This window comes from Sorex fumeus, unplaced genomic scaffold, assembly GCF_029834395.1.
Source record: "Sorex fumeus unplaced genomic scaffold, SorFum_2.1 ptg000064l, whole genome shotgun sequence".
Classification (NCBI taxonomy): Eukaryota; Metazoa; Chordata; class Mammalia; order Eulipotyphla; family Soricidae; genus Sorex; species Sorex fumeus.
This window is the reverse complement of record NW_026606121.1, coordinates 976,669-1,004,429: the sequence shown is the minus strand read 5'-3', so window position 1 is coordinate 1,004,429 and position 27,761 is coordinate 976,669. Positions and strand designations below refer to the sequence as shown.

The 27,761-nt window shown below is 54.9% G+C and overlaps 1 protein-coding gene across 2 annotated transcripts; it reads left to right on the top strand.

Moving 5' to 3' along the window:
• On the top strand, nt 1–27,665 carry ZSCAN21 (zinc finger and SCAN domain containing 21). Of its 2 annotated transcripts, XM_056128515.1 has the most exons (8): nt 1–110; nt 6,394–6,886; nt 8,006–8,159; nt 9,549–9,640; nt 9,881–10,004; nt 11,165–11,934; nt 26,754–26,863; nt 26,933–27,665. In XM_056128515.1, exons 2-8 carry the CDS (start codon nt 6,461–6,463, stop codon nt 27,321–27,323), a joined length of 2,067 nt encoding a protein of 688 aa, XP_055984490.1. In that variant the 5' UTR covers nt 1–110; nt 6,394–6,460; the 3' UTR covers nt 27,324–27,665. The 2 variants fall into 2 exon arrangements, with proteins under 2 accessions (XP_055984490.1, XP_055984489.1); XM_056128514.1 differs by lacking the exons at nt 1–110; nt 6,394–6,886; nt 8,006–8,159; ... (1 more) ...; nt 9,881–10,004; nt 11,165–11,934 and adding exons at nt 23,047–23,067; nt 25,466–25,923; nt 26,075–26,252 and having other exon boundaries at nt 26,509–27,665.
• The last annotated feature ends 96 nt before the right edge of the window (nt 27,666–27,761 follow it).

The following is a 27,761-nucleotide window of genomic DNA, read 5'->3' as shown; positions in this document are numbered from 1 at the left end:
TCGCGGCGTCTCAGGGCCCCGGTCGTGTTGCAGCGCCCTTCGCCGGCCCGAGCCCCGGAGCCAGCTCCCTTTTCTCGCCCGGCGCCCCCAGGCTGCTCCCGGGGCTCACGGTGAGACTTGGGGCCGGCCTCTGGGGGGGGGCGGGGGAGCCGCCAGGGTGTGCGCGGCGCGGGGGGAGGGTCGCCCGTGCCCTAGCCGAGAGGACTGTCCCCCCGCCGGGGTGCAGGCGGGGCAGGTCCGGGGGGTGTCGCACCCCGGGAGGAGCCCCCGCGCCCGCCGCCGTTCGCGCGGGTCCCGGCGCGAGGCTCGTTTTGGGGGTCCCCGAGGTGGGAGTGGCGGCGATCCCCGGGCCGAGCGCGCTCCCGGCGGCCCTGCGTTGGTCGGGGGTCGCCCCCCGGTTTCAGGGCGCGCGGCGGGGGGCGCGCCGGCGGGCGCCGGGGAACCCCGAGGCTTTCCTCGGAATGACCTTGGACACGGCACGACCCTGCGACAGCCCTCAGGCTCTGTCATCAATAAAATGAATGAGCTTTTCCCGAAAGGCTCACCCCAACCTTGAGGTGGATTGATTGGGTCACTTGTCCTGGGGGGTGGGGAGGACTGAGCCACGGCTTTCGCCTGACACTGTGTCCCGCGCCCCGCCTCCCGGCCCACAATAACACACATTCTTTACAGAGTGGCTGTTCGTGGCCCCAGACCAAAGAAAGCATTTATTGTACAGGCCAGGCCAGGCGGGTTGGAGGCGGCCGAGAAATACGTGTTGGATTGAACTGTGGAGAATTCATTGTGACCAGGTCCACAAAGCACTATTTCTCTGTATGCCAGTCAGATGGGGGACGAGCTTTGCCCCAGGGGGGATCCGGAAGCAGAGTGCTCAAGCCTGTGTCCTCTGAATTGCGTGAACAGGGCCCCAGGTTCATAGTTCCAGGCAGTTTCCACCCACCCCAGAATACAAACAGTGAAGTTCACTACTGAATACCGTGGTCTCTGTGGATTATCTGCTGGAGCTAAGCATGGATTTTTTTAAAAATTTTTTCTGTTATGTCAAAACAGTAGTGCCCGGTTTGATCTGAGGATGGCTTTCTGCAGGCTTTCTGCTGACTTTCTAGGGCACCAGCATTCTTTTTTGGGGAGCCAGCCACCCTGACTTTTGAAACTTGCTCAGAAAAGGGGGCAGAGGTGTCTTGATTTCATCTTCAAGACTGCGCCCTGAAAAAAAATAGAGCCCTGATTAGAAAGTCACTGAACTGTAACTCCAAGCCCTTTTTGTAGGGGTCTGTCCCAGGTGAGAACCAATTGCAGGGGTGATGTTATCTAAACAGATCAGGTGTCCATATTTTTTCAGCTCAGAGGGACTCTGGAGGTAGTTTTCTCCCTCCCACCAGCCCCCCACTTAGCAGCTTAGGATGCAGAGTGCCAGAAAGGTTAAATAACGGCTGGAGATCTCCTAGCTCTGAGGTAGAGTTCTTATCTCTGATCCTAGTTTGATCCCGCCAGGACAAAAACCAAACCAAACAACCGCAGGGCTGTGTGACTCACTGGGCAGCAGGAATTCTGCTCTCCTCCCTGCCCTGCTTTCACTTTTCAGAGTCAGAGAAGAGGCAACACAACTTGGGTGACAATTAAGCAGTAACAGTTGCACCTTCAAAGTTGGGGCTAACCACTGGAAAATAGCAGTTACATCTTTTGTCTTTGTTTGGGGAAGCATCTTTGGTACCAACTACAGACCCATTTGGAGTTTTTTTGTTTTTAATCCATGTTGGCTCATAGAATCCTTATAACCCAGACAATTAGGGCCATTTATCTTCATTATACAGATGAAGATATGCACGGATCATTAACTATTAAAATAGCAGCTCACCTCTGATACCAGACAAATCCCTCCAAAGCTCATTTGGGGGCATCATTGATACTACAGGAGTGGCAGGAAGGAGTCACATCTAAATTCATGCTAGTATTTTTCCTTATTATTTTGGGGGGGTGAGGGTGGGGGTGTCACACCCTGCCGTGCTCTGGGCTTCCTCCTTACTCTGCTCAGGGATCACTCATGGCAGGGTGCCGAGGATTAAATCTGGGTTGGAAAGGCAAACATCCTGCCCGCCTACTGTCCTATCCTACCCTCATTCTTGTTTTGTTTGAAGTATTTTTTTTTTTAAATGCTTACAAGGAGTCCTAGAAAGCTGGCTTAGATACAGAGCATGCCTTTGCAAACTTCTAATTGGCTGGGAAGCCTTGAAAACCGAGAGCTGGAGAGATAGTCCAATGGGTAGGGAGTTTGCCTTGCATGTAGCGAACTCTGGTTCAATCCTTGGCATCCCTGTATTCCCCTGAGCCCCTCCAGAAGTAAACCCTGAGCATTGCCCAAGGGTGTGGGCCCCCAAATAAACTAATCAAATAAAATCAGATTTCTGTGGCCAGGCCAGTTGTCCCCTTAGCTTTGCTTAGTTCTAGTCAGTTCCCTTGACCGAGGGGTAGCTCTACCTCAGTAGCCTTTGGCTGCTTCTCCCTCACCTCTCCTTAGCCATGCATCCTGCTCACAGGAAACGAGGTGGCCCCGAGCTGGGAGCCACCAGACCTGGACCTTCCTTCAGACAGGACGTGTGTTCCAGGAGCCCTTCCTCGCCCCACACCCCAGAATGGGACTGAGGTGGTTGAAGGCCTGGAACCTAGGAGTTAGGCCTGATGTCAAACCTGGCCTCTGCCATGTAGCATGATCAGCTTCCGTTTTTTTTTTTTTTTTCCAGTTACCATCAAGTTGAGATGCTAAATATGTCTGTCTCCCCAGACAGTGGTGTGAAAGGCTTGAGAGTGATAGAACGTCTGCTCCGTGGGCAGCACCCAGTAAGTGCTGTTGAATCCACTGGAAGCTTCTTGACCGAACTGTGGCTCCCAGGGGTTTTCTCCTAGTCCTGGAGGATAAACAGGATTCCAAGAAGCAGAGCAACCAGGGAAGGGGCCCCTGGGCAGTGAGAATGGTATGAGGGAAGGCGAGTGTCACCACGGACGAGGCCTGTCCACCAGCACCACGTGGCCTCAGTTTCGCTGGAGCGGGGAGAGAAACCAGATGTGAGGTCAGAGAGAACCCAGGCTGGTCCTGGAGTGTATGAACTGGCTGTGCTGGTAAGACTCATCTGAGTCCATGGTGGGGACGTGCAGGCTGGAGGGAAGTGACAAAAAACAAAAACTAAACCGGGAAAAACTGGAAACCAGAAAATGAGCCTGCTGGGGCCAGAGCGATAGGACAGCGAGGAGGGCATCTGCCGACTTGATCCTGCCTCCTATAGTCTCCCCACTCCGGAATCATTCCTGAGTGCAGAGCCAGAAGCAACCCCTGAACTTCACCGGGTGTGACCCAGAAAGCCGAAAAAAGAGAAGCAGTCTCCTCGGTGTATGGGGGCGAGTCACCACAGGCAGAATAACATGTGCCGGGTGAGTGGGGCCACCTGGCACGAGCCATTCTGCCCCTCTGCCAGCCCTTCTGGGAGATAAGGACAAAGGCCAGAGCCCCGTCCCTGAGGGGCCAGAGTTACATTGGGAGGTGGTACAGGGCCGAGGCCTGGGGGGCCAAGGATCCAAGAATCCATGCCAGAAAGCAGGGCTGTGGGGGGCCCAGCTGGGGTGCAGAGGTGGGTGGTCACTTGCTCATACCCGCGACATGAGGCTTCCACAGGACAAGTGACAAGGTGATCTGTTCGCAGCCAAGGACAGAACGTATTCCCTGAACTTGGGAGCACAAACACCAGATGGGCTGAAGGAATGGGAGCCAGAAGTGGAGGGAAGATGGGGACCGCTCCTGTCTGACCCTGGGATGCAGTGAGCACAAGGGGAGGGGACTCAAGGGACCAGGAGCAGACCTGGTGCGACTTGGAGCTGAAGCTGTTGGCCCCTTGGAAGGGACACCGGGGGACATGGCTCCGTCCCATCTGTGTGGATCTGAAGCTGAGCAGCACGGAACGGAGGCTGCCAAGGCCGCCGTCTGAGGTCACTTGTCCTGTCATGGCTGGACTGTTGCTTGTGACCTTTTCCTAGGGACGCTGCCTCAGGGCCCCTCCCGCGCATGGTCTGCTATGAGCCGCCACCCCTGGGAGTCCAGCTCCTCGCCCTCCCCTCTGCCTTGTGGGAACGTGGAAACGTTTAGGAAACAGACTGGTACAGCTGGTGGGACTTTCAGGGTGCCAGGCAGGGGTCTGAGGGGTCCCTGGGAAAGCTCAGAGAGGGTTGTCCGGACGTAACTGACTGCAGCTTTGCCACTTACTCTCACATGGCCAGCGTCACCAGCGTGCCTGCCCATTGTGACTTCTCTGTACAAATCTGGACGCCGCTTGAGCCGCCGCAGGGTAACTGAGGCCACCAGTGGGGGAGCAGGAGCCCTGACTTCCCCCAGGATATGGACCCTCCCTGTGTAGCATGTGGCCGTTCAGCCTTTGCACCAGGTTATGGTGTGCCTATTAATACCTGGTGGGTGTCTGCAGTTTGGGGACCTCACCCAGTGCGACTTGGGGCCACTCCTGGCTCTGCTGCTGGGGGCACCTCCTTCTTGACTTTGCTTGGGTCACCGTGTCATGCTGGGGATCAGACCTGAGCCTCCTGCCTGCTTTTGCAAAGTCCCTCCCCTGCCCTCAATTTGTACCTTTTTTTCCCCCTCTTAATTCTTCCTCCTTTCTTCCTTGAGGTCCCACGGTCTCTTAATAGTGATGATTTTATGCATGTCGGTCCAGACCACACTGTCCCAAACACCCTCCCCATACCTGCCCCGTAAAGATTCTTGATTGTCAGTTTATTTGTTTTGGCTTTTTGGGTCACCCCCCAGCGATGCTCAGGGGTTACTCCTGGCTCTGCACCTGGGCATTATTTCTGGTGGTGCTTGAGGGACCATATGGGATGCTGGGCATCGAACCTGGAACAGCTGTGTGCCAGACCATGCCCTTCCCGCCATCCTCTCTCTCCATCCCTGCAAGTTCCGTTCTTAGCGACCAGCTTTCCAGTTCTGTCACCTTTGGCCCATTGTCACTCCCTTTACTATATATCTGTATTTTATTTTTTAAAGATGTTGATTCCCAGGGATCTTATTTTCTTAATTCAGAAAAATTCTTTTTCATTTCTTTCTGTTTCATTTTCAAGTGTTTCAGTTCTGTTTTTTTTTTTTTTTTTGTGATAAGTTTCCACATTCCAATTGTGGCCTGAGAGGAAAGTTGTTGCTTTCCTTTCTTTTTTCTTTTTAGGTCACACCCAGCGATGTTCAGGGGTTACTCCTGGCTCTACACTCAGGAATTACTCCTGGTGGTGCTTGGGGGACCCTATGGGATGCTGGGGATCGAACACAGGTTGGCTGCGTGCAAGGCAAATGCCCTACCCACTGTACTATCTCTCCGGCCCCCAGTTTGCTCTTTCCTGGATTCTATGGAGCTACATTCTGTGACCCAACATGGATTCTGGAGCAGAATGTCCCTTGGAGTGGCTGGTGAGGGGCCCTGCTAATCCTAGCTCTTCCCGTTTCTTCTTCGAACCCAGTGCATCCTCGTCGCGTACTCACTCAGGGATCCCTCCTTGCTGAGTTTTGCTGAACTTGACCTGGCAGGCAGAGGAATGCTAAAGCCTCTCACTGCTCCCATTTTCCTTGAAACACCCTCGGAAAGAGTTCCCTGCCTGCACTGGCTCCTCCTGAGCTTGGCTGGCCAGATCTTTCAACCCATAAAAATAAAGAATGTCGCCAGAGCGATAGTCCAGTGACTCCGGCACGTGTCGTGCCTGTGACCAGCCCAAGGTCTGATCCCCGGCACTCCATATGGCCCCCTGAGCACCACCAGGAGTGATTCTTGAGTGCAGAGCCTGTGTGACCCCCAAAACGAAGGAAAATTCTTTAAAAAAGTAAGGAAGAGCAGAGCTTGGCCAAAGCCAGGGGGTGCTGAAGACTCAGCATGGAGGATGACCCCAACTGGTACCCAACACGGGGCAGCGCTGGCCCATCAGATGGTGCCGACAGCTGTGGTCACCTGCTGGTCAATGCGGGAGGATAAGGATGGTGGACACTACTGCCTGAAGCCCATGCTGAGCTAGCGCCAGCTCTCACTGGCTCAGGTCACGGGAGGGCATGGCCCATGATCAGGACCCAGGTGCAAGTTCTGTTTCCAGACCTGAGTCTGGGTGACCCTGGCTCAGTGGGCTTCGCTTCTCCTCTCCATTGGCTCTGGGGCCTGATACCTGGGGTGTGAGGGGGAAGTCTGTGCCCACACTCTCCAATGGCCCTGGAGGCACTGCTCATCTTCTGTTCCTAGTCCTCATCCAGCAGCGCTCCAGGCTGGCTGGGGAGCGCAGGGGTCAGCCATGTGTGCGGCCAGCACCCTCCCTGCTGTCCTGCCACTCCCGCCCCCTCACTGTTTCTTTTAATGACCTCAGGAAACCGCTGGCAAGAGATCAGAGACCACCTCCTAGGACAGAAAGGAGTGCCCTGCCCACACCCCGAATGATGACTGCTGAGTCCAGAGAGGCCGCCGGTCTGTCCCCCCAGGCCTCCCAAGAGAAGGATGGCATCGTGATCGTGAAGGTGGAAGAGGAAGACGAGGAGGATCACATGTGGGGGCAGGAGTCCAGCCTGCAGGACGCGCCACCCCCAGACCCTGAGATCTTCCGCCAGCGCTTCCGGCACTTCTGCTACCAGAACACATTTGGGCCTCGCGAGGCTCTGAGCCGGCTGAAGGAGCTGTGCCACCAGTGGTTGCGGCCCGAGATTCACACCAAGGAGCAGATCCTGGAGCTACTGGTGCTGGAGCAATTCCTGAGCATCCTGCCCCGGGAGCTGCAGGCCTGGCTGCAGGAATACCGGCCCGACAGCGGCGAGGAGGCTGTGACACTTCTGGAGGATCTGGAGCTTGATTTGTCGGGCCAGCAGGTAGGAAGGGAGGCGGAGTGGGGAGGAAGCGATCTAGAGCTGCTAGCTCGAGCCAGAGGGTAACCGAGGATAAAGCGCTTGCCTTACACATGACTGTCCCAGGTTGGGCCCCCAGTATCCCATACGGCTCCCCGAGTACCGCCAGGTGTGATTCCTGAGTGTAGAGCCAGGAGTAACCCCTGGGCATTGCCAGGTATGGGTCCAAAGCTTTTTTTTTTTAATTGAAAAAATAAAGCTGGCATTTTAGTATTAGGAGGTGATGATAAGAGCTAGGGCTGGGGTAGGAGATCCAGTTCTTTTCTGTTTCCTTTTAAGCCACACCCAGCTGTACTTAGGGTTGACTCCTGGCTCTGTGCTCAGGGATTAGTCCTGGCAGGACTGGGGGGACCACATGGGATGCTGGGAATCGAACCCAGGTTGGCCGTGTGCAAGGCAAGCAAGTGCCCTAGCAGCTGTGCTGTTACGCATATCCCAGGAGACAGGGTTCTGTCCCCACAGAGCAGGGTCCCCTTAAAAAGCATTCTGGGGCCAGAGTTCAAGGGAAGGTGCTTGCCTGGGAGGCAGCTGGAACCCAGTTTAATACCCAGTAACACGTTTGGTCCCTCAAGTGCAAAGCTGAGAGTGATCCCTGATTACAGAACTGGGAGTAAGCACTGAGCACATCTCAGTGTAGATCCAAACTCCTTTATTTCCACCTTCCTCCCCCGAAAAATATTCTCTCCCCACCCCACTCCCCACACACGCATACCCTCCTCCATGTATCTTCTGCTGTATTTAGGGTCTCTTCATTTGAACTTCTTTTTAGAAGTGACTTGGGCCGGGACAATAGTGCAGTGCGTGGGGCCTTGGCCTTGCATGCAGCTGACCTGGGTTCGATCCCCAGCATCCCATATGGTTCCCTGAGCACCGCCAGGAGTGAGCCCTGAGTGCAGAACCAGGAGTAAGCCCTCAGCGCAGCCAGTTGTGGCCCCCGAACCCCTAGGTAAATAAATAATCAAAAACTGACTTCTACGCAGGGTGTGGGTGAGCAGCAGAGACCCATTCTCACATGTGTGAGGCTTGAGGCACTGTTTAAAAAAAAAAAACCTATCACCCACAAGCCCACCTCTTTGTCCTCAGGTCCCGGGTCAAGTTCATGGACCCGAGATGCTGGCCAGGGGCATGGTGCCTCTGGACCCCATGCAGGAGCCCTCAACCTTCGACCTTCACCAGGAGGCCGCACAGTCTCATTTCAAGCATTCGTCTCGGAAGCCCCGCCTCGTCCAGTCCCGGGGTAAGACGCGGGTCCCCTCTGCATGGCTGAGGGCCTGCTGGCCGGTAGCTCACTGTTTCCATCCTTGTCTAGCAGCGTCTTATTCTTAGGAAACATTCAGGGAACTCCATCGTCAGAATTGTGCATGGTTAGCGTCCGTGACACGACTTTCTTTCTTGACTTGTTTGCGGTTCCGATGTCGGGCACCAACTTCTCCGACACCAGCCGCAAGTACCGGAAGGCGGAAGCCACTGTCCCCTCTGTCTCTTGCCTTGCTTGTGCCCGCCTGCTTCATGGAGCTGTATGTGGACCAGTCGCTGGCTCGCAGCCCAGAAAGGCTGAGGGCACTGCTCCAGCAGACTCTCGTGTTGGTTTGGGGGCCGCACCCAGCAGTGCTCGGGGCTGACTCCTGGCAGGCTCCAGGGGACCATATGGAATGCCAGGAATTGAACCCGGTCATCCGCGTTCACGGCAAGTGCCCTACCCTCGGCCCCTGCAGCCGGTTTTTGCACATGAAAATGCTGAGGAACAGTGATGTTTTTGCTCCTAGAGTTTTGAGACACGTGGCACAAAGGATCATAACCCCTTTTATAAAATTCATTTTATTTAGGGGCCAGAGAGATAGTACAACAGGTCGGGCGCTGGCCTTGCATGCAGCTGACCCAGATTTGATCGCCAGCATCGTCTATGCTCCCTGTGTGCTGCTGGGAGCGACCCTTGAGCCCAGAGCACGGAGTAAGCCCTAAAGCACGGCCAGGTATAACCAAAACAGTAACAAAGCACAGCTTTTGAAGAAGTGTTAGTTAAAGCACTGTTTTTTTTTTGGTCACACCCAGCAATGCACAAGGGTTACTCCTTTGCACTCAGGAGTTACTCCTGGCTGTGCTCAGGGGGCCATATGGGATGCTGGGAATTGAAACCGGGTCGACCGCGTGTAAGGCACACGCCCTACCCACTGTACTATTGCTCCAGCCCCATAAAAGCACATTTTCTTGTTCTGTTTTGGGGCCCCACCAGTGACCTTACTCCTGGCTCTGCACTCAGGGATCACTCCCGGAGGTTCCCAGGGAACCAAAAGGGGTGCCGGGGCTTGAACCTGGGTCACCACTTCCAGGGCAGGTGCCCTCCGCACTAGGCCCACTCCAGCCCTGGCATATGTCTTTGCCGGTGTTGTTGGCTTGTGGTTCCATCCAGGGTTGGAACGTTAGAACTGCAGAAGCTGACGGTGCTCCGGACTTGCTCCTAGCTCTGGGCTCATGGCTCAGGCCTGGCAGGTGTGACCCAAAGACCAAGAAAAAAAAAATTTTTCAACACACTGAAACCCAGAGCTGGCTGGTGCAGGAAGGAGTGCGGGGCCGCGCCGGGGCCTGGGAGCGGAGCGGCCCTCACAGCTCCTTTCTCCTCCCTCAGCCCTCACTGTGCCCCACGCTCCCGCCTGCCGTCAGGAAGGGAGCCCTGGGCCCCAGGCAGTGGCATCCACGCTGTTCACGGCAGACTCCCAGGTGAGCCGCGAGCCCCCCCGCCTCCCCAGCCCCCATGGGGGCTTTTCCTGGTGTTCTCTTAGCCGCCGTTCTGTCCCCTCTCTCTCAGACATGCCAGTGTCCCGTCCCATCCCCAGAGCCTGCCGGGGTCACCTTGTCTTCTCTGGCCTCTGGTCGCCAGGCTCTTACCTCCGTCCTAGGTTTGGGCTGGGACGGTCCCCAAGTTTGAGGCACCCTGAGTGAGGCCTCCTGTGCTTTCAGGCAATGGTGAAGATCGAGGACATGGCCGTGTCCCTCATCCTGGAGGAGTGGGGCTGCCAGAGCCTGGCCCGCAGGACCGTCGGCCGGGACCAGCAGGACACTTACGGGAGTGCGTTTTCCCAGGGTACAGCTGCCTCGGGCTCTTGGCCCCCACCCCGGGGTCTTGAGCCTCAGCTTTTGAGTTATGGAGTCACAGGTGTTTCCGGATGCACATGACAAGAACAGGGACACCAGCCGCCCTTTCTGCAGACCTGACATGTTTGTGTCCTAACCCACAGAGCTTGCACACACCTCTGACTCTGGGGGGAGTTTTCTTCTCCCCCCTTCTCAGTAGATTTTACCTTTTGCAACCAGAAATCCTCGCGTCTCTTCCCTCACCCTGTTATCTGGCGGCCTCTGCCCGCCCCCCCCCCCTCGCCCCCAGGCTCTGGTGTCCTGTGGGGGCATGTCTGTTACTGGGGGCCAGGGAGGACCTGTCAGTCTGATTTTTACCTGGCTGCCCTGACACCATGCCGTGAAGTTCCGTGAACTTGGAGCTGTGCCTCGGTGGGGAGCAGGATTGTTTCCAAAGCTGCTGGTGTTGCATTCCAAAAGAGCATGGGACAAGGCACAAGGTCGCCCGCCCGCCCTCTCTCCTTTCTCTCTTTTGCTTTTGGGGCCACACCTGGCAGTGGCCAAGGCTTACTCCTGGCTGTGCACTCAGGATCACTCCTGGCAGGTCCAAGATCACATGGGGTACTGGGGATCGAACCCAGGTCAGTGGTGTGCAAGGCAGACGCCCTCCCCACTGTACTCCCTCTCCAACCCCAAATCGTGCTTTCCAGTGCCTGATTCTTCCTACTTGGCCCTTCCTTTCATCCCAGGTTCTGTGGCCTCTCGCTAACCTGCCCGCTCAGTGCTGACTTTCTCCCTGGTGTCCTGCATCCTTTTTCTTAGTTTCCTCCTAATTTTACCTCATTCATCATGTGAGATGATCTTGTAGGCCCATAATCAAGGGAAGACAGTGTCTTTCAATTATGCTGTCAGAATCAAAGGCACTGGGGCCGGAGCAGTGGTACAGTGGTGACACACTGCCTGGAATGCAGCTGACCCTGGTCTGACCTCTAACATCCCATCTGACCCCCTCCCCCCCCCCCCCCCCCCCCCCCGTGCATCATGGGAGGGATTCCTGAGCTCAGAGCCAGGAGTAACCCCTGAGCATTGCCAAATATGGCCCAGAAAGGGGGGAAAAAAAGAAAAAAAAATGAAAAAGGCACTATTTGCATTTTCTCTGTGTCATCTCAGGCCGTGAGAGCAGGAGCGAGACCGAGGAGTCCCCCTCCAAAGCAGAAATCGCCAAAGACACCACGACACGTGGGGAGACCACCCGGAGGTTCCAGAAAGAGTTCGGAGAGAAACGTGAGCTGCCGGGCCAGGGAGAAGGACCCCAGAGAAACCCCGAGGACAAAACTGGGCGAGACAAGAGAGATTCAGGGCCGGCTGCCGGCAGGGAGAGAAAGCCCGGCCTGGGCGAGCGGGGTCCACGGGAGAAAGGGAAGGGCCTGGGGAGAAGCTTCAGCCTGAGCGCCGGCTTAAGCACCTCCGAGGACACACCCGCTGGGGTCAAGTCGCACCGCTGCGACGAGTGCGGGAAATGCTTCACCCGGAGCTCCAGCCTGATCCGCCACAAGATCATCCACACGGGCGAGAAGCCGTACGCGTGCGGCGAATGTGGCAAGGCCTTCAGCCTGAACTCCAACCTGGTGCTGCACCAGCGCATCCACACAGGCGAGAAGCCCCACGAGTGCCACGAGTGCGGCAAGGCCTTCAGCCACAGCTCCAACCTCATCCTGCACCAGCGCATCCACTCGGGCGAGAAGCCCTACGAGTGCGGCGAGTGCGGCAAGGCCTTCAGCCAGAGCTCTGACCTCACCAAGCACCAGCGTATCCACACGGGCGAGAAGCCCTATGAGTGTGGCGAGTGCGGCAAGGCCTTCAACCGCAACTCCTACCTCATCCTGCACCGGCGCATCCACACGCGCGAGAAGCCCTACAAGTGCACCAAGTGCGGCAAGGCCTTCACCCGCAGCTCCACGCTCACGCTGCACCACCGCATCCACACACGCGAGCGGGCCGCCGAGTACGGCCCCTCCTCGCTGGACGCCTTCGGCGCCTTCCTGAAAGGCTGCGTGTAGGGCCGGAGCGGCGCGTGCACCGGCAGGTTCTCTTCCCCTTCCCTACTTTGGTTTCTTCTGAGATTTCTTCCGGAGCTGTGTGTGTGTGTGTGTGTCTCGGTCCCCCGCCCCTGCCCCACCCCCAGAAGGAGGGAGAAAAAGAAAATGACAAAAACACCATGGCCTCACCCGATGAGACAAGAACAGTCACAGTGAAGGATCCTGGCCGTGGGGGCTCAGGCCTTGCTAGCCTGCCGCCAGCCCTGCAGAGAGAAGGCACTTCCAGGTCCCTCTGCCGGTTGCTTCCGCTCGTCATGCAAGAGCACACAAACACACACACACACACACACAGGAAATGGCCCCCTTGTCAGCCACAAGGATGCCCAAGGGGCGCTACTGGACCCTGTGCAGCCACGGGCAGTCACAGGAAGATTTAGCTCGGGGCCGGGAAGGTTGCTGTGCTTGAGAAGCTGCTGGCTGCAAACCGGCCGGTCCATGGCCAACATCTTGCTGGACCTTTGTTCCCATAACCAGAGGGACAGTGAGAGGCGACATCGTTGCTTGCTACTCAAACTAGTCACGTAGATGCAACGTCCCCTAGATGCTTGTGGAAGCCCGCTAAAGCCCTTGATGTGTTGGGCCAGGCCGGTAGGCATCAAACCAAAGATTTCTGTCTCTCCCCAAAAGAGAAGGGGATGTGCGGTTCCCAAGGACCGCGGCCCATGTGAAAGGGCCCAGTCGCCTCACCGAAGCTCCACCCAGTGGCAGCAGTGAACTGAAGGCCTCGGCTCTGGTCTCAAGAGCCCCTGAAGTACTACCGCACACCTAAATGTGTTTCTCCCTGTATCAGCACTTGACACTAGACCACCTTTCGATCCTCCGCTGCGTGACGAGCTCAGGTTTCCATTGCACTCGATGCCCAACGGTGCTGGAAAGTTGCTTTGACCCCCAACGGTGCTGGTGCTTGTTTTGCTGGACTTCTGGCTTGGGGAACTTTCCCTTGGTGAAGAAGCCCTGTGCACCCAAGACTCTGGAATGTGACTCCCTGGCCCGCTTCGAAGAGCCCTTCAGAGCCTGAGGCATGCTAAGAAAACTCCAGGCTCTGATGTGAGTTCTGTGCAAAACACAGGCTGGGGTTAGCCACCTGCAGTGACTTTCTTAACCCAGGTCAGTGTATGCAGGCACCGGAACGTCAGAAATTCCTCCACTATCAGCATCTTAAGGGGAAACGGGCATGTGGATGCTGAGGCTTTTCCAACATGGTTCAGTGACAGAGATCTGATTCCTGGGCACTTGGGGCAGCGTTGGTGGCTTTCGACAATATCACCCAGGATGGGATTCCAGCGAACAGAGGCTGCTTTTCAGAAAAGGAGAAAGGCTTTTGTCTATCCGCTGCAGGAACTTGGCAGGAACGTTTGCAGTCACAACATGCCGTTGCTTCAAGAAACCCTCCCACATGGCGGGCATGAGGCAATTCTGTTCCCCATCTTTGCTGGAGGGTACAGTTGATGGCCTGGAGGTAACTCTGGAGACCTTGTAGGAGCACAGACAGGAAATCCAAGTGTCTCGCTATTGGCAGCATCAGGAATGAGGGGGAGTACTGCTCAGGTGAGCATGGCAGCCCACAGGAGCTCAGGACATACACAAGAATACCCCTGAAGTCTGTCCACATGCCTGAAGAATCCCATCTGCAGTTTGAGACAGAACTACAACCCAGTGCTTCACCAGCTATTCACTCACCAACGATTCCAGGAACCGGTGTGTTTATGGGAATGGGAAAGTTGGGGAGGTGGGCGCAGTCCCTTGACATCTCCACAGCTCATCATGGTTGCCCTGGAGAACTCCAGGAAGCCGCGGCCACCTTAGAGCGAGTGAAGGTAGAAGAGGTGAGTCCGGTGCCTGGGCATTGACAACTGTCATGCTTTGGAATCAAGACCTTTGCTGCTCAGGAAGCGTCTCAGCCCCGCTCAGGTGTCGGGCTCAGCACTGGCGTTCATAATGAGGGAGAGATCTCCAGGCGCATCCTCCGCTAGCCCTGGCTTTAGCCTGTGCCGACAATCTCGTCATCAAGGTTAATAAAGCTGGTGCCAGAGAACATGGAACTGTCAGGCAGGGCACCCCTTGACTTCTGGCCTTCAGCCGGCATGTTCCCGGGAGAGAAGTTCTCTGACATTAACTGGCTTTGGCACTTAGTGAAACCAGAGGTTTATATTCACTTCTTCAGTGCAGGTGAAACTGCACTCTGGCTTACAATAGCCAAAGAGCTAAAGCCAGGAGCCAGAGAGATGGTGCAGTGGGGAGGGAGCTGGTCTTGCACGTGACTGACCTGAGTACGATCCCTGGCATCCCATCTGGTCTGCTGCAAGCACTGCCAGGAGTAATTCCTGGGTGCAGAGCCAAGAGTTACCCCTGAGCATCACCAAAACCAGAGAGGGAAAAAAAGATCTGAACCGAGCTAATTCTGAAAAGTTCTCCACAGACTGGGGTCTGGTAACAGCTGAAATGCTCCGTAGCTAGTCATTGGCAAGCTGGTTGACCTAAGGGATGTTTTGAAGGCTTTTTTTTTTTAAATCAACATTCACCTTGCCAAGGAAGATAAATTAATTTCTTTACGTTCGAGGTACCTGTTCCAAGAATGGAGGTGCCTGAGGCACATTGGTAAGTTAAGGCACTTAGTGTTTCACTGACGACGGAAAAATGAAACCGCCCTGCTGTCCGCAAAGGCTGGCATATTCGATGTGCGGGACAGGGCGCCTGCGACCTCAAGAGAATCCTTTCCAGGAAAGCACCTCTTATCTGCGATCAGTCTGGCCAAGCCGTCATCGAGTCTGCCCTTGGCCTCAGAGCCTGCCGAGTAAGTAGACTTGGCTGAAGTTCTCTGTGAGGAAACCTGTCTCAAGAGCACTCATTGCTTTGGACAGAAGATGAGTTCCTGTCAAGTGATGCCTTGCAGGTCCCCGGGCGTCGGCACAGACTTCTCTCCAGAGGAAGGAGAGGGAAAGCTAACCCAGTGTCCGGCTGGTCAGTGGCTTCCGTGCACGGCCCAGACTGGCCCCTACTGCTGTGTGGCAGTCAAGTCTGGCCCCATGTTCTGTCCCCCAAGTCCTTGGGACACTCCAGTCTCCATAAACGGAGTGTCGCTGTGGTTTCTTTCCAGGCCGCCTCAGAGACGCAGAGTTTGGGAACGACGTCGAAGCTGGTGTGATGATGAGCCCAAAGGTCAGTTCACAGGACTGAGGAGGACAGAAACAAAACCACATGGGGGGGAGTGGGAAGCTTCGTATTTTTTGCGCTTATCACATCGAGAGAAAACATTAGGGTGTGCATGAGGGGAGGCCGGTGAATAGTCTGACGGCCTCTGCAGGGTCTGGAGAATTCAGAGCTAGGAACTGAAGCTCCCTAAGGCAGAGCGGACGGACAGGCTCTTGGTGCCATGGAGGGATGGAAGCGGGTTTTGTTCATGAACGAAGGCAGTTCAGAGGGTCACAGGGAAAGCCTGGTACCTTCAGTGGTGAAACCACTGGATTGTGTTCACTTCTCCAGTGCAGGTGTAACTACACTCTGGCTCATGACAGCTGAAGAGCTAAAGCCAGGGTTCTTTAGCTCTTTACCCCTCACCCGTGCCCCCCGCCAACACTTTAGTCGCTGTGCTTAGAGCAGTGGAATGTAGGAGAACAGAAGTCAGGCCCTTCCAGAAACAGACTCCTGTGCTTGGTGCAGGTGGAAGGTTGGCCGGCAAGACCCGAGAAGCAGCGGGCAGTGCTGCTGTGTGCCTGCCTGGCTCCCATGGCCCCTCTCCCCAGCGTAGGAGGTTACAGAAGGTGAAAGGCCACCCCTAGTTCCCACCCCTAGTCTCTCACACCCGTGTTCCAAGCCCGGCCTTGGCCCAGCATCCCCTGCCAGTGTCATCTGGTGGGGGTGGGTGTCACCATGTTAGAGGAATCGGGAGTGATCTGCCCCAGGAGCCTGGCTCTGGGTGTTCCTCTCTTGAGCAACTTCTCAGAAAAGGTGGTGGAGGGGTGGGGGTGCAGGGTTTGCCCGCTGAAGCACTGCGAGCCCTGCAGATTGCCCCAAGGAACGGAGTCTAAAAGGGAAGTTGAAGTGGTCTGAATAGATCTTTTCATAGATGTGCGATTTTTCTTTCAACTGCTGCTGGAGAATTTAGTTACAGAGTTAGCCAGTGTTCTGACCTTGACACACCAGCTGTCCATTGAAAAGCAGTCACTTATTTTGCTATTTGGAAGGAAGGTTTTTGTTTTTGTTTTTTGGGGGGTTTTTTTTGGTTTGTTTTGTTTTTGTATTTTTGGTATATATCTGAAAATGAAATGATCTCTTTTTCGAAGCTCCGTAAAACTTGAAGTTACAGGGGGGTAAGCCACCTCAGGCTCTGCGCATCGGAGGAAAGTCTGGGAAATATCTCAGACCTCTCGGCAAATCTCGGTTGTTTCGTGTTGTCTGTTCCCGTTGAAGAGCGGACACCCCAGATCTCTGTCCCCCTCAAACTGGGCGGTCAGGATTGTCTGCTAACCGATGGTCTTGCCTTCTCTCTAAGAGCTTTTGCTCTCTTCCTCTTTTTCATTTTAATGCTTGAGACGCAGCTCTGTTTGTTCAAGCATAGGACTCGCTTCAGAGTGCTCCTTAAAGGTCCTCCTCGTTGTAGCCGTGCTGTGTGTATGGCCCCAAGGGGCACAGGAGGCATGAGCAGACCCTGGAACTGGAACCTGGGTTTCATTCTGTTTCACATTTGGGTTGTAGATCCCGTGGGTCCAGGGAGGGACCTCTGATGTGTTCCGATGATGAGGGAGAGGTTGGGGACGAGTAAATCCTGAGCACTGCTGGTTGTGACCCAAAACCCAAAATAATAATTAATGATAAGGCTGGGCAGAGGGGATCAGAGACACATAAGGTAGGGCTCGCGCACACGCCTTCACCTTGACCACTCAGCGGTTTGTTTGTTTTTCATCTGCCCTCACATGGACAAAGCATGTTAGACATTAGAGATGCTTCTACTCGCAGAGGGGTTCCTGATACAGAACACATGAGGGAGCGGGGTGGGAGGTATAGATGGGGATCTGACAGGAAATCTTATTCCAAAAACTATTGAGTTTAGGGGCCAGGGTGGGATATGCAAGCAAACTCAGCAACTATTTTAAAAAATGAATATTTTTTATGAACTCATTCAAAAATAGATGATTGCCACAAGTCAGCACAGTAAGCATACATCTCTCTCCAGCTAACTCAGGCATTGTCTTTGTAGACCAGGTTTTGTCTCCAAGTCTCCGTTTAGAGTACATTAGACCAAAAGAAATGTGTGTGTCTTTGTCAACCTGCAGAAATAAATTTTGGCTATTGAAAGCAGGGTATCGTGCCCAGCCAGAAGTACCCATGTGCTTGGTAGCAGCTCCTTCCATAAAAGATTTTTCTGATTGAATGTCATGGTCGTTTAAAAGCCTTAGCAACTTTTCTGGAGCGGCTTCTTAAGAGAAAGCAGTTGGCTGCTTCAAAGCCGTGCTGCTCTCCAGGAGAATACTCGAAGGTACCATGCGGGCCCAGGGCAGATGGGTTACCCTGAAAAGAAGGGGTTTGCAGCACGTCTGTCAAAGGGTAGAGCAGTGAGGTTGGAGGAGTATTGTGGGGATTTGTGATCAATCATTTCTGTCTTTCCTGGATCACGGTAAAATAATAAATTATCATCTCGGTAGCAATGCTGTGGTGTGTTGTTTGTCTCGCTTTGCAGCAATGAAGGGCACATGTCTGGAATAAAGGAAAATGGATCCTCATGCTCGGAAGCCAGTCCAGTGAGGAAGTGCATGCCTAGCACTCAGGAGATTGGGTCCAACCCCCTGGCATTCCCATTTGATCTGAGCACAAAGCCAGGGGTAATCCCTGGGCACCACCAGGTGAAACCTCCCTCCCCCCCAAGAAAAAAAAATAAAGAACTGAATCTTGGGACTGGAGCAATAAGGTGCTTGCCTGGCAAATGGTCTATGTGGGTACATTCCCCTGGGCACTGCCAGGAGTGATCCCTGAGTGCACAACCAGCCAGGAGTGATCCCTGAGTGCACAGCCAGGAGTGATCCCTGAGTGCACAGCCAGGAGTAATCCCTGAGCATAGCTGGGTGTGGCCCCAAAGCCAAAAGAAGAAACTAAACCTGGGACCCACAAGAAACCTCACAAGTGACATTCTCCAGAAAAGGCTGTGCTTGGGGTGGCCCCTGGGAGCTGGGAGCAGTTTGGGAGAGGCAGTTCCCAGTTCTGCAGGATGGGGCAGACAAGCCCCGCCCAGCCGTGAACTTGCTTGGGGTGTCAGCATTTGGGCTTGGGCCTGGGCAGGTGGAGTTCCCGTGCAGATAGGCCCAGAGCCTGGCACTCAGGAAGGTCTTGTCAAGGTTTGGCCTGTGGTGTGGCCTTTGGCTGGGTCTGTCCCATTCGGTCCTCTGACAGTGGGTGGGCTTCATCTGCTCCCTAAGCCCACAAGCCGCCCACCCACATTGCTCCCCCCTGGAATCAGCATAAACCATCGCTTTTTTATCCTCTCTGTGTTTGGGGGTTACACTGGTGGGTCTCAGGGCTTACTCCTGGCTCTGCTCAGGGATCACTCCTGATGGGGCTCAGGGGACCATAAACGATCTTTAACAAAACAAAATTGGGGTGGGGGGCAGAGAGCACAGCAGGTAAGGTGCAACTGGGGTTAGATCCCCAGCACCCCCTATGATCCACCATCACTCAGCTGGATCTCCAGCTGTCTCAGGGGCACCCCTAAAGGTCCTGGTTTTTGCTGAGCACTTTCTCATCTTCAGACTCCGCTGATATCCGGGATGCGGCTCCATCTTGCATCCTTGTTGACTCAGCATGTGCTTCATCTCTTTGTCTCCCTTCTCATGGCATAAATATGGTGCTTCATCCCCTCATCAGCTCTGCAACCCCATCACAGATGCCGAAAAGGGCCTGAACAGGAAAGTCCAGGAAGCGGGCAAGCGATTTGGGAGGGTTTGTTCTGCTCTTCATATTGCCTTGCTCCCTTGCTCCCTTCTTCCCTCCCTCCCTTCCTTTTTATTGTTTTGTTTTGGGTCATACCTGGCAGTGCTCAGGGTTATTCCTGGCTCTGCACTCAGGAATTACCCCTGGCAATACCAAGGACCCTATGGGATACCGGGGATCCATCGGAGGTCGCCACGTGCAAGGCAAATGCACTCCCCTCTGTGCTCTCTCCAGCCCTTTGTTCTCCTTTCTGAGCTCATTTATTCTAGCACTTTCAAGCATCATCTATTATGTCCATAACTGTGGGGTTTATTTGGCTTTTTTTTTGTGTGTGCTACCAGGGATTGAACCCACGACCCCACACATGCAAGGCAAGTATTACTGAGCCTCATCCCTAAGCCCCATGAGTATCATTATACAGGCGTGGGAGCTAGTTTTCCTGGGGTCCCCCTTGCTGTGTCATAGTGGACACAGTGGGCATATGTTCTACAGGAGTTGGCATCTCTAAAGCTCCTACAACAAGGCCTGATCCAGGTGGTCCCAAGATGGCAGCCAATAACAATTCCTACATGCCAGGCAGAGAGAGTATATAGCAGGTGAGGCAGTTGCCTTGCATACAGCTGACTCAGGTTCGATCCCCAGCACCTCATATGGTCCCCTGCCTACTACTGCTGGGAGTGGCCCAGGGGTATTGAACCTGAGTTGGCCATGTGCAAGGTAGACATTCCATCTGCTGTACTATAGCTCTGGGTCCTGTTCTTTCTGTTTTTATCTGAAAACAAACCTAGAGCATTCTCGCATTCTCATAAGACAAATTCTTTCTCCAAAGGCCTTGAAGTCACCAGGGCAGATGCTGTTATGCCCATTTCCCAGATAATCTAGTTCCGATCCAAATCTCTCCCGGTTGCTTTGCCACTCCGGGCTACGCCACTCCACTCCCAGCCTATTGGCCTGTCATTTTCTTTAGCACGTGTCTTTGTGACTTCCCAACCAGTTGCACCTGCGAACACCTGGGAAGAAGGAAGTTTTCAAGGGTTGAAACAGCCCTGAAAGTAATACCTTGTTCTAAGAGAGGGCTAGAGCGATAGCACAGCGATAGGACATTTGCCTTGCACGCAGCCAATATGGCCGACCCGAGTTCGATTCCTCCGCCCCTCTCGGAGATACCGAGAGTATCTTGCCCGCATGGCAGAGCCTGGCAAGCTACCCGTGACGTATTCAATATGCCAAACACAGTAACAAGTCTCACGATGGAGACGTTACTGGGCCCGCTCAAGCAAATCCATGACCGTCACCGGTCTAACAGAAATGTAGGGTGGAGCACCCTCTACCGGCCAAGCACAGAGATGGCAGGTGAAATAAGTGACTCAGAAAATCTTTTTGTTTTGTTTTGCTGTGTTTTTTGTTTTTGTTTTGTTTTTTTTTTTTTTTTGCTGGGGAGGCACACCCATTAATGCTCTGGGGTTACTCCTGGCTTTGTTCTAAGGAATTACTCCTGGAAATTCTCTGGGTGTGCCGCGGGTTGAACCCAGGCTGGTCACATGCAAAAGCAAATGCCTTACCTACTGTGCTATATAAAAAAACGAAATCTTTTTTCAGTTTTGGGGCCACGTTGGATAGTGTTCAGAGGTTACTCCTGGCTCTACACTCAGGAATCACTCCTGGCAGTCTCAAGGAACTACATGGGATGCTGGGGATCAAACCACGGTTGGCCCATGCAAGGCAACTGCCCTCCTGCTGGACTCCAGTCCCAGAGCAGAATTTTTTTGGGGGGTCATGAAAGGCCGACCCGGGTTCAATTCCTCCATTCCTCTGGGGGAGCCCAGCAAGCTACGGAGAGTATTCCGCCCTCCTGGCAGAGCCTGGCAAGCTCCCCATGGGGTATTGGATATGCCAAACACAGTAACAAGTCTCACAATGGATACATTACTAGTGCCCGCTCCAGCAAATCAATGAACAACGGGAGGACAGTGCTACAGTGCAGTGCTTTTGGGTCAGACCTGGAGATGCCCAGGGGTTACTCCTGGCTTTGCACTCAGGAATTACTCCTGGGGGTGCTCAGGGGACCATGTGGGATGCTGGGAATTGAACCTGGGTCGGCCACATTCAAGGCAAAGGCCATACCTGCTGTACTATCGCTCCAGCCCCAGAGCAGAATCTTTTTTTTTTTCTTTCTTTACTTTTTTTTTTGTTCTTCTAGAGCAGAATCTTTTAAGAGGAACCAAGTCCTTCCTTGTCAGCTGAAAAAAATGTTTTTAACTATTACAAAGTTATTCATGATTGAGTTTCAGACAAACAATGTTTCAACATCCATGCCTTCACCAGTGTCCACTTCCGCCCACGGAATGTCCCCATTTTCCTTTCTGTGCAGCCACCTCTATGACAGGCACTTTTTTTTCCTATTTTCCCTTTTTTCCCCTTCAGGCACTGTGGTTTACAATTTTGTTATTGATAGGGAATCATGCAGAGCCTTTTATCTCCCTTCAGCAGCTGGAGTTCAAATTTTTTACACTCCAAGACTTAGAAGCCTTAGAAATTTCAGGTTTTCTTGGGCAACTGCTACAGGTGGTGTACAGAACAATCCTATGGGGTTTTTCCAAATATTTCCAAGTGTTGAGGCTGGAGAGATAGCAGAGCAGGGCCATAGGTAAGCATTTGCCTTACATATGGCTGATTAGGGTTTGATCCCCGGCACCCCATATGGTCCCCTGAGCCTTCCAGAAGTGATCCCTGAGCACAGCTGGATGTGACCCCAAACCCAAAACCCAACAAAAACACCTACTCGGTTGAGCTGCGGGAGGCCACTCAGAGTGGAGGTGCAGCAGCTTGTAGGTTTTTTAAGGGTTTTTTTTTTCCCTCCCAAATTGCCCCAGCTTTGGGTTTTCTAGGTAGAAGCTGTTGGTCTCTTTCATGTTCTAGTCACAGTCTTTCATTCCTGTTGTACCATCTCCTTTGGGGTCCACCCTGCTCTGAGCAGCATCCCCACCAGAGTCTAACTAGGTCTCAGTTTCTACACCCCTAAGGTCGGGGGCATCTGCCTTTGTCCGCTATAGGGTTGGTGTCAGTGCAAGTTTTTTTTTTTAATTTTGGAGCCACACCTGGCTGTGCTCAGAGCTTACTCCTGGCTCTTCACTCAGGGGTCACTCCTGATGGGGTCTGGGGAACCATATGGGGTGCTGGGGTTGGAACCCAAGTCCGAGTCATAAAAGGCAAGAGCCCTCCCTGCCCATCTACTACGTCCCAGTCTTGAGATTTTATATCACATCTTGGTAGAATTTCCAGAAAAGCATGATTGAGGCCCTGGGATCCATTGCGCGCGCGCGCGCGCGTACATATATATATACACACACACACACACACACACACACATTTTTGTTGTTGTTGTTTTCTTTTTGGGTCACACCTGGCAATGCACAGGAGTTACTCCTTGCTTTGCACTCAGGAATTACTCCTGGCGGTGCTCAGGGGACCATATGGGATGCTGGGAATCGAACCCGGGTCGGCCGTGTGCAAGGCAAATGCCCTCCCCGCTGTGCCACTGTTCCAGCCCCAATATTATTAATGATAATAAAAACCTCATTGTCAAGGGCCCCCTATGCTCCTGCCGGCCTCCATTTGACACTGGGTCTCGTAGATACTTGTTGAACAGACAAAAGATCAGTGCGTGGACGCAGAATTCCGTGCACAAAAGCATGTTCCCGCCCCTCTGCGGCTTTTACCCCACCAGGCCAGAGCAAACTCATGGGAGGCCAGCGCGGGTGGGCACAGCGCCAGCGCCGGGGGAGGGGAAAGTGGGCTCAATGCCGCAGCGGCCGCGGCTGCGAGGAGAAAACCCGAGCGCCGGACTCGTGGGTCCAGACAGACGAAACCGCCGCACCGAGCTCCAGACAAGGAGACGCAGAGACCTCCGGAGCTCCTAGAGCGGCCTCGCGGGCGGGCGGGCGGGGGGCGCGCGACCCCACGCTCCGGGGGCGGGGCTTGACGCACTTCCGGCTGCGCCGTCCCGCCGTGAGCGTCGCGGTGTCTCGGCGCCCGGAGCGGCTGCGACTCCCGGTGAGGCTTCTTCCCCGCTCCCCGGGTCTCGCGGCGGATAGGTGCGCGCGCCGCGGCCGGCGGGGCTCGGGGAGGAGCGGGCGCGGTCGCCGTGGCCCCCGGGAGCCCGGCCGGCCGGCTCGGGGAGGACTGCGGGGAGGAGCCTGCTGGCCCTGCCCATCCCGAGAGGGGGAGGCGCGCTCCCGGGAAGCCCCGTGCTCCCGGCGGCAGTTGGACAAACGGAACTTGGGTGGTCCGCTCGCTCCGAGCAGAGTTTCGTGAGCCCCCCCGCGCCGCGCCGCGCCGCGCCGGTCCGACCGGACGGACGGACGGACTCGCCCTCCGACGACGGCCCCGCGCGAGGCCCGGGGGAGCGAGCCGGGCGGGAGGCGCCCTTTGTACCCGCGAGCCCGCGCGCCGCGAGGGCGGGGACCGCCCCGGGGGAGCTTTGTTGAGGTTCGGCAGCAAACCGGGGACGGGATCTGCTCCCGGGAGGGCGTCTTCTCAGGACCAAATGCAGTTTTCCAGGAGAGCAGGGGTAGGGGTGGGGGTGGGGGGGTCTGGACACCCACGTGACGTCAGGAACGCTCGGGGGCTCTGCGGCGCCGCAGTGGTTTTCGGTCTCGGAAATAAATCTGCTTTGGAGAAAGATGAGCAGCCTGGGAGGGTTGAACCCAAGCCGGGGAGGGAAGCTTAGGCAAGGGTGCAGAACTTGGTCCAGTGGGAAGAAAACCTTGCGGCAGAGGCCTCTGGCCTTGAGTTTCTGCGCCTCAAGCATCAAAGGTGGCAGCCTGGGGCGCTCGGGTACTGAGTGAGTGTGTTGGGGCGTGAGTGGGTAAAATTACGCGAAACTGCTTCAAACCACCGTAATTATAGTAGTTGGCCACTTCTCTTGTTTCAGAACCGGTGTGGGGCACTTTTATTTATATATATATTGGGGTGGGGGGCACACGTTGTGATGCTCAGAGCCTACTCCCTCCTGGCCCTTCGCAAAGGAATCATACCGTAGAGGGTGCCTGAGATAGAACTCGTGTCAGCTGCGTGCAAGGCAACTGCCCAGCTAGCTGTACTGGCGCTCTGCCCAGGATAAAGCACTTTTTTGAAGGACGTAAAAACTGGGACCAAAAAAAAGAGATACTTGGTCTAAACGTTGATCTGAACGTTCTATGTCTCCTAGAAGGGTCAAGGCAGTGTGTTAGGAACAATGTCCTCATTCATTGTCTGCAACACACTTGTTGATCTTATGAACTTTTTTTTTTTTTTAAGAAATCCAGTGGCCAAAGAGAGCAATAGTACAACAGATAAGACACTTGTCTGTTTGCGGTCCACCTGGATTAGACACCTGGAACCACATATGTTCCCCCAAGCCCCACCAGGAGTGATTCCTGAGCACCCAGCCTTAAACCCTTAGCACCACAAGGTTTGGTTCAAAAAGAAAAATAAGGAAGTCAAGACCTGGAGGCGGATTTTGATAACTAAAAGTATAGAAGGACTGGGTATAATCAAAGGTGAAATTACTTGCTTTGCTTAGGGAGAAAAAAATTTGTTTTGTTTGGGGGCCATACCCAGTGATGCTCAGGGGTCCTGACCCTCACTCAGTAATCACTTCTGGTGGTTGGGGGTAGGAGTGGGGGACGGGACTCATATGGGATCCTGGGGATCAAATCCCAGTCAGCAACATATGAAGCAAGCATGCTACCCATTGTATTGCTCCAGTTCCAGAAAAAAAGTTTTTTAAAGACATGATTGAATTGTTTTTGCTTTGGGCCCACATCTGACTGTGTTCAGGTATCACTCCTGGCTCTGTGCTCTGGGACCACTCCTTGCAGGTCTTGGGTATGCAGGGGATCAAATGCAGGTCTGCCACATGCAAAGCAAGCACCTTGACCCCTTTACAACCTCTCTGGTCCCTTCATTGTAGCTGTGTGTTTTATTTCTTTAATCATAATTAAGATGAAGCTCTTTTCCATGAATCACCAAATCAAGACATAGAAGACAAATTCCTGTGAGAATTAGGCCTTGACAGTGCAGAGGATGGAGGGACAGGGCTATGTGCTGGGTGGGTGAGAAGAATTTGTATGGCAATAAGTGATGGGAGGTAAAGAGTCGATGGGGATAAGGAGTTCTGGGGTAAGCAAGAGTTTTGACCTGGGGGGCCCGCAGGGGGAGGGGGTCACACGTTTATCGGTTGTCATGCTCTAGATGTCACAGCAGGCACTCAAGCTGTGGCTCTGGGACCCCAACAGTAGATTCCCCAAGGTGGGACTGGGCCGATGCCAGGGATGGGACCATCGAGCCAGTCCTGGATAGGGTGATGGTGGTCATAATCTCATGCTAAAGTGACATCTGCGGCAGAGCTTCGGGATAGTGACGGAGATGAATGGCTCTTGGGTGATTTCATGGCCCCATAAATCCATAGGTTGACAGAGAGCTCTAAAGAGCTGAAACCCTAAGCTGCGGAGTGTGTCTTCAGCAAGGCCCCGGGCGGCGCGTATGATGACCAAGGTGCTGGGCATGGCTGCAGTTCTGGTCCCGAAACCCCCACAAGAGCAGGGGCCTGTGATGATGAAGGAGGAGAAGGGGAAGTGCCGTCCCAGCCTGGAGATGTTCCGCCAGCGCTTCCGGCAGTTCGGCTACCATGACACCCCTGGGCCTCGGGAGGCCCTGAGCCAGCTCCGCGTGCTCTGCTGTGAGTGGCTGCGGCCCGAGATCCACACCAAGGAGCAGATCCTGGAGCTGCTGGTGCTGGAGCAGTTCCTGAGCATCCTGCCGCGGGAGCTGCAGGCCTGGGTGCAGGGGCATGGCCCCGAGAGCGCTGAGGAGGCCGTCGCTCTCCTGGAGGATCTGGAGCAAGAGCTGGATGAGCCCGGGCACCAGGTGGGTTGGGGGACAGCCATCCTGGCAGAAGTGTCTGCAGGGAGCCAGGCTGCTGCTGGTTTCCTTCCGTCTGGGGAATTGGGATTTTTATTTTTCCCTGTCCTGGAGGGTCCACCAAACTAAGCTTTTGTGTGGCTCCTTTTCGTTCTAGGTCTCTTCTCCAGGCGAGCAGAAACCAGTGTGGCTGGAGGCGGCCCCTCCCCAAACAGCCAAGGGGTCCCCGAGCAGCGATCAGCCAGAGTCTGGGGAGGCCAGTCCCAGATATGAATCGTGGGGCCCCCTTTACATCCAGGAAACCGGCGAAGAGCAGGATTTAACGCCAGAACTGGGTGAGATTCCAGATGAGCACTGTCTCAGACTCGCCGCCCTGGGGTTGGAAAGTGACCCTGGGTGGGAGGGACCCCAGAGTGGACCACAGTGGCGGGACTGATAGGTAGGTGGGGTTCCCTGCCTCTCCGGGGGCATCTCAGAGTCCTGCTCTGGGGATAGAAGACACGTGCCTTTTGTTTGGGGGCCACACCTGGCTTTGTGCTCAGGGATCCCTCTTGGTGGGGCTCAGGGGACCTTACTCTCCTTTCCTTACAGGCCGCGGCCTGGGCACCCAGAATGAGGACTCAGCCGAGAAGCAGGGTAGTGCCGAAGAGTCCCGTGCGGCAGGATACCAGAGGGACATCACTCCCGGGGGGATGGCCAGGCAGTGGGGGAGCCCCAGCAAGGAAAGAGGAACCAAAAGCCCCTCGCAGGGCCCAGGGGCCAAGAAAGGAAGAGAGTTCCTTTCCAGCAAGCCAGGCCCGGGGGAGCGGCGGTACATCTGCGCCGAGTGCGGGAAGGCTTTCAGCAACAGCTCCAACCTCACCAAGCACCGGCGTACACACACGGGCGAGAAGCCGTACGTGTGCACCAAGTGCGGGAAAGCCTTCAGCCACAGCTCCAACCTCACGCTCCACTACCGGACGCACTTGGTGGACCGGCCCTATGACTGCAAGTGCGGCAAGGCCTTCGGGCAGAGCTCAGATCTCCTCAAACACCAGCGCATGCACAGCGAGGAGGCACCGTACCAGTGCAAGGACTGCGGGAAGGCGTTCAGCGGCAAAGGCAGCCTCATCCGCCACTACCGCATCCACACCGGGGAGAAACCCTACCAGTGCAACGAGTGTGGCAAGAGCTTCAGCCAGCACGCGGGCCTCAGCTCACACCAGAGACTGCACACGGGCGAGAAGCCTTACAAGTGCAAGGAGTGTGGAAAGGCCTTCAACCACAGCTCCAACTTCAACAAGCATCACCGCATCCACACAGGCGAGAAGCCCTACTGGTGCGGCAGCTGCGGGAAAACCTTCTGCAGCAAGTCCAACCTTTCCAAGCACCAGCGCGTCCACAGCGGTGAGGCTGAGGCGCTGTAGCTGGCCAGGGCACCTGCCCTCGGGCCGGAGTCAGAAGTCCAGTTAGTGCATTAACCTGGGATGGCGTGAGGCGGGGACTCTTCGCCTGCCAGCTGGCTGGGACAGGGCCCCTATATCCGGCCTGTCTCAGAAACCATTCCCATGTCGCCTTTTATATAGACAGACCGATGCGTTGTAGCTAGTGTGATTAAGGAAACATGGAAACTGTCGGACTGTCTTAACGTATATTCGAGAATTGCCATTTGTAAAGAATTGAGTGGCAGCGAACCTGATTTAGCCTGACGGAGTAGACGTGCCATGTAGTGCCTCCGGGCTGTTCCTGTAATAAATGCTATAGCTGGTCATTGTCTGGTTGCTGGTACCAAGCTGCCTCTGCCCCAACTCTCCCCTGGGCATTTAGGGGTGTTTTGTTTTGGCAACACTTGGCAGTCCTCCAGG

Bases quoted from the DNA above. Each gene is read 5' to 3' on its own strand.
- ZSCAN21 (XM_056128515.1), top strand. From the start codon at position 6,461: ATGATGACTGCTGAGTCCAGAGAGGCCGCCGGTCTGTCCCCCCAGGCC. The intron at 9,641-9,880 runs GTGAGCCGCGAG...CTGTGCTTTCAG, and splicing joins TGTTCACGGCAGACTCCCAG to GCAATGGTGAAGATCGAGGA. The intron at 10,005-11,164 runs GTACAGCTGCCT...GTGTCATCTCAG, and splicing joins CGGGAGTGCGTTTTCCCAGG to GCCGTGAGAGCAGGAGCGAG.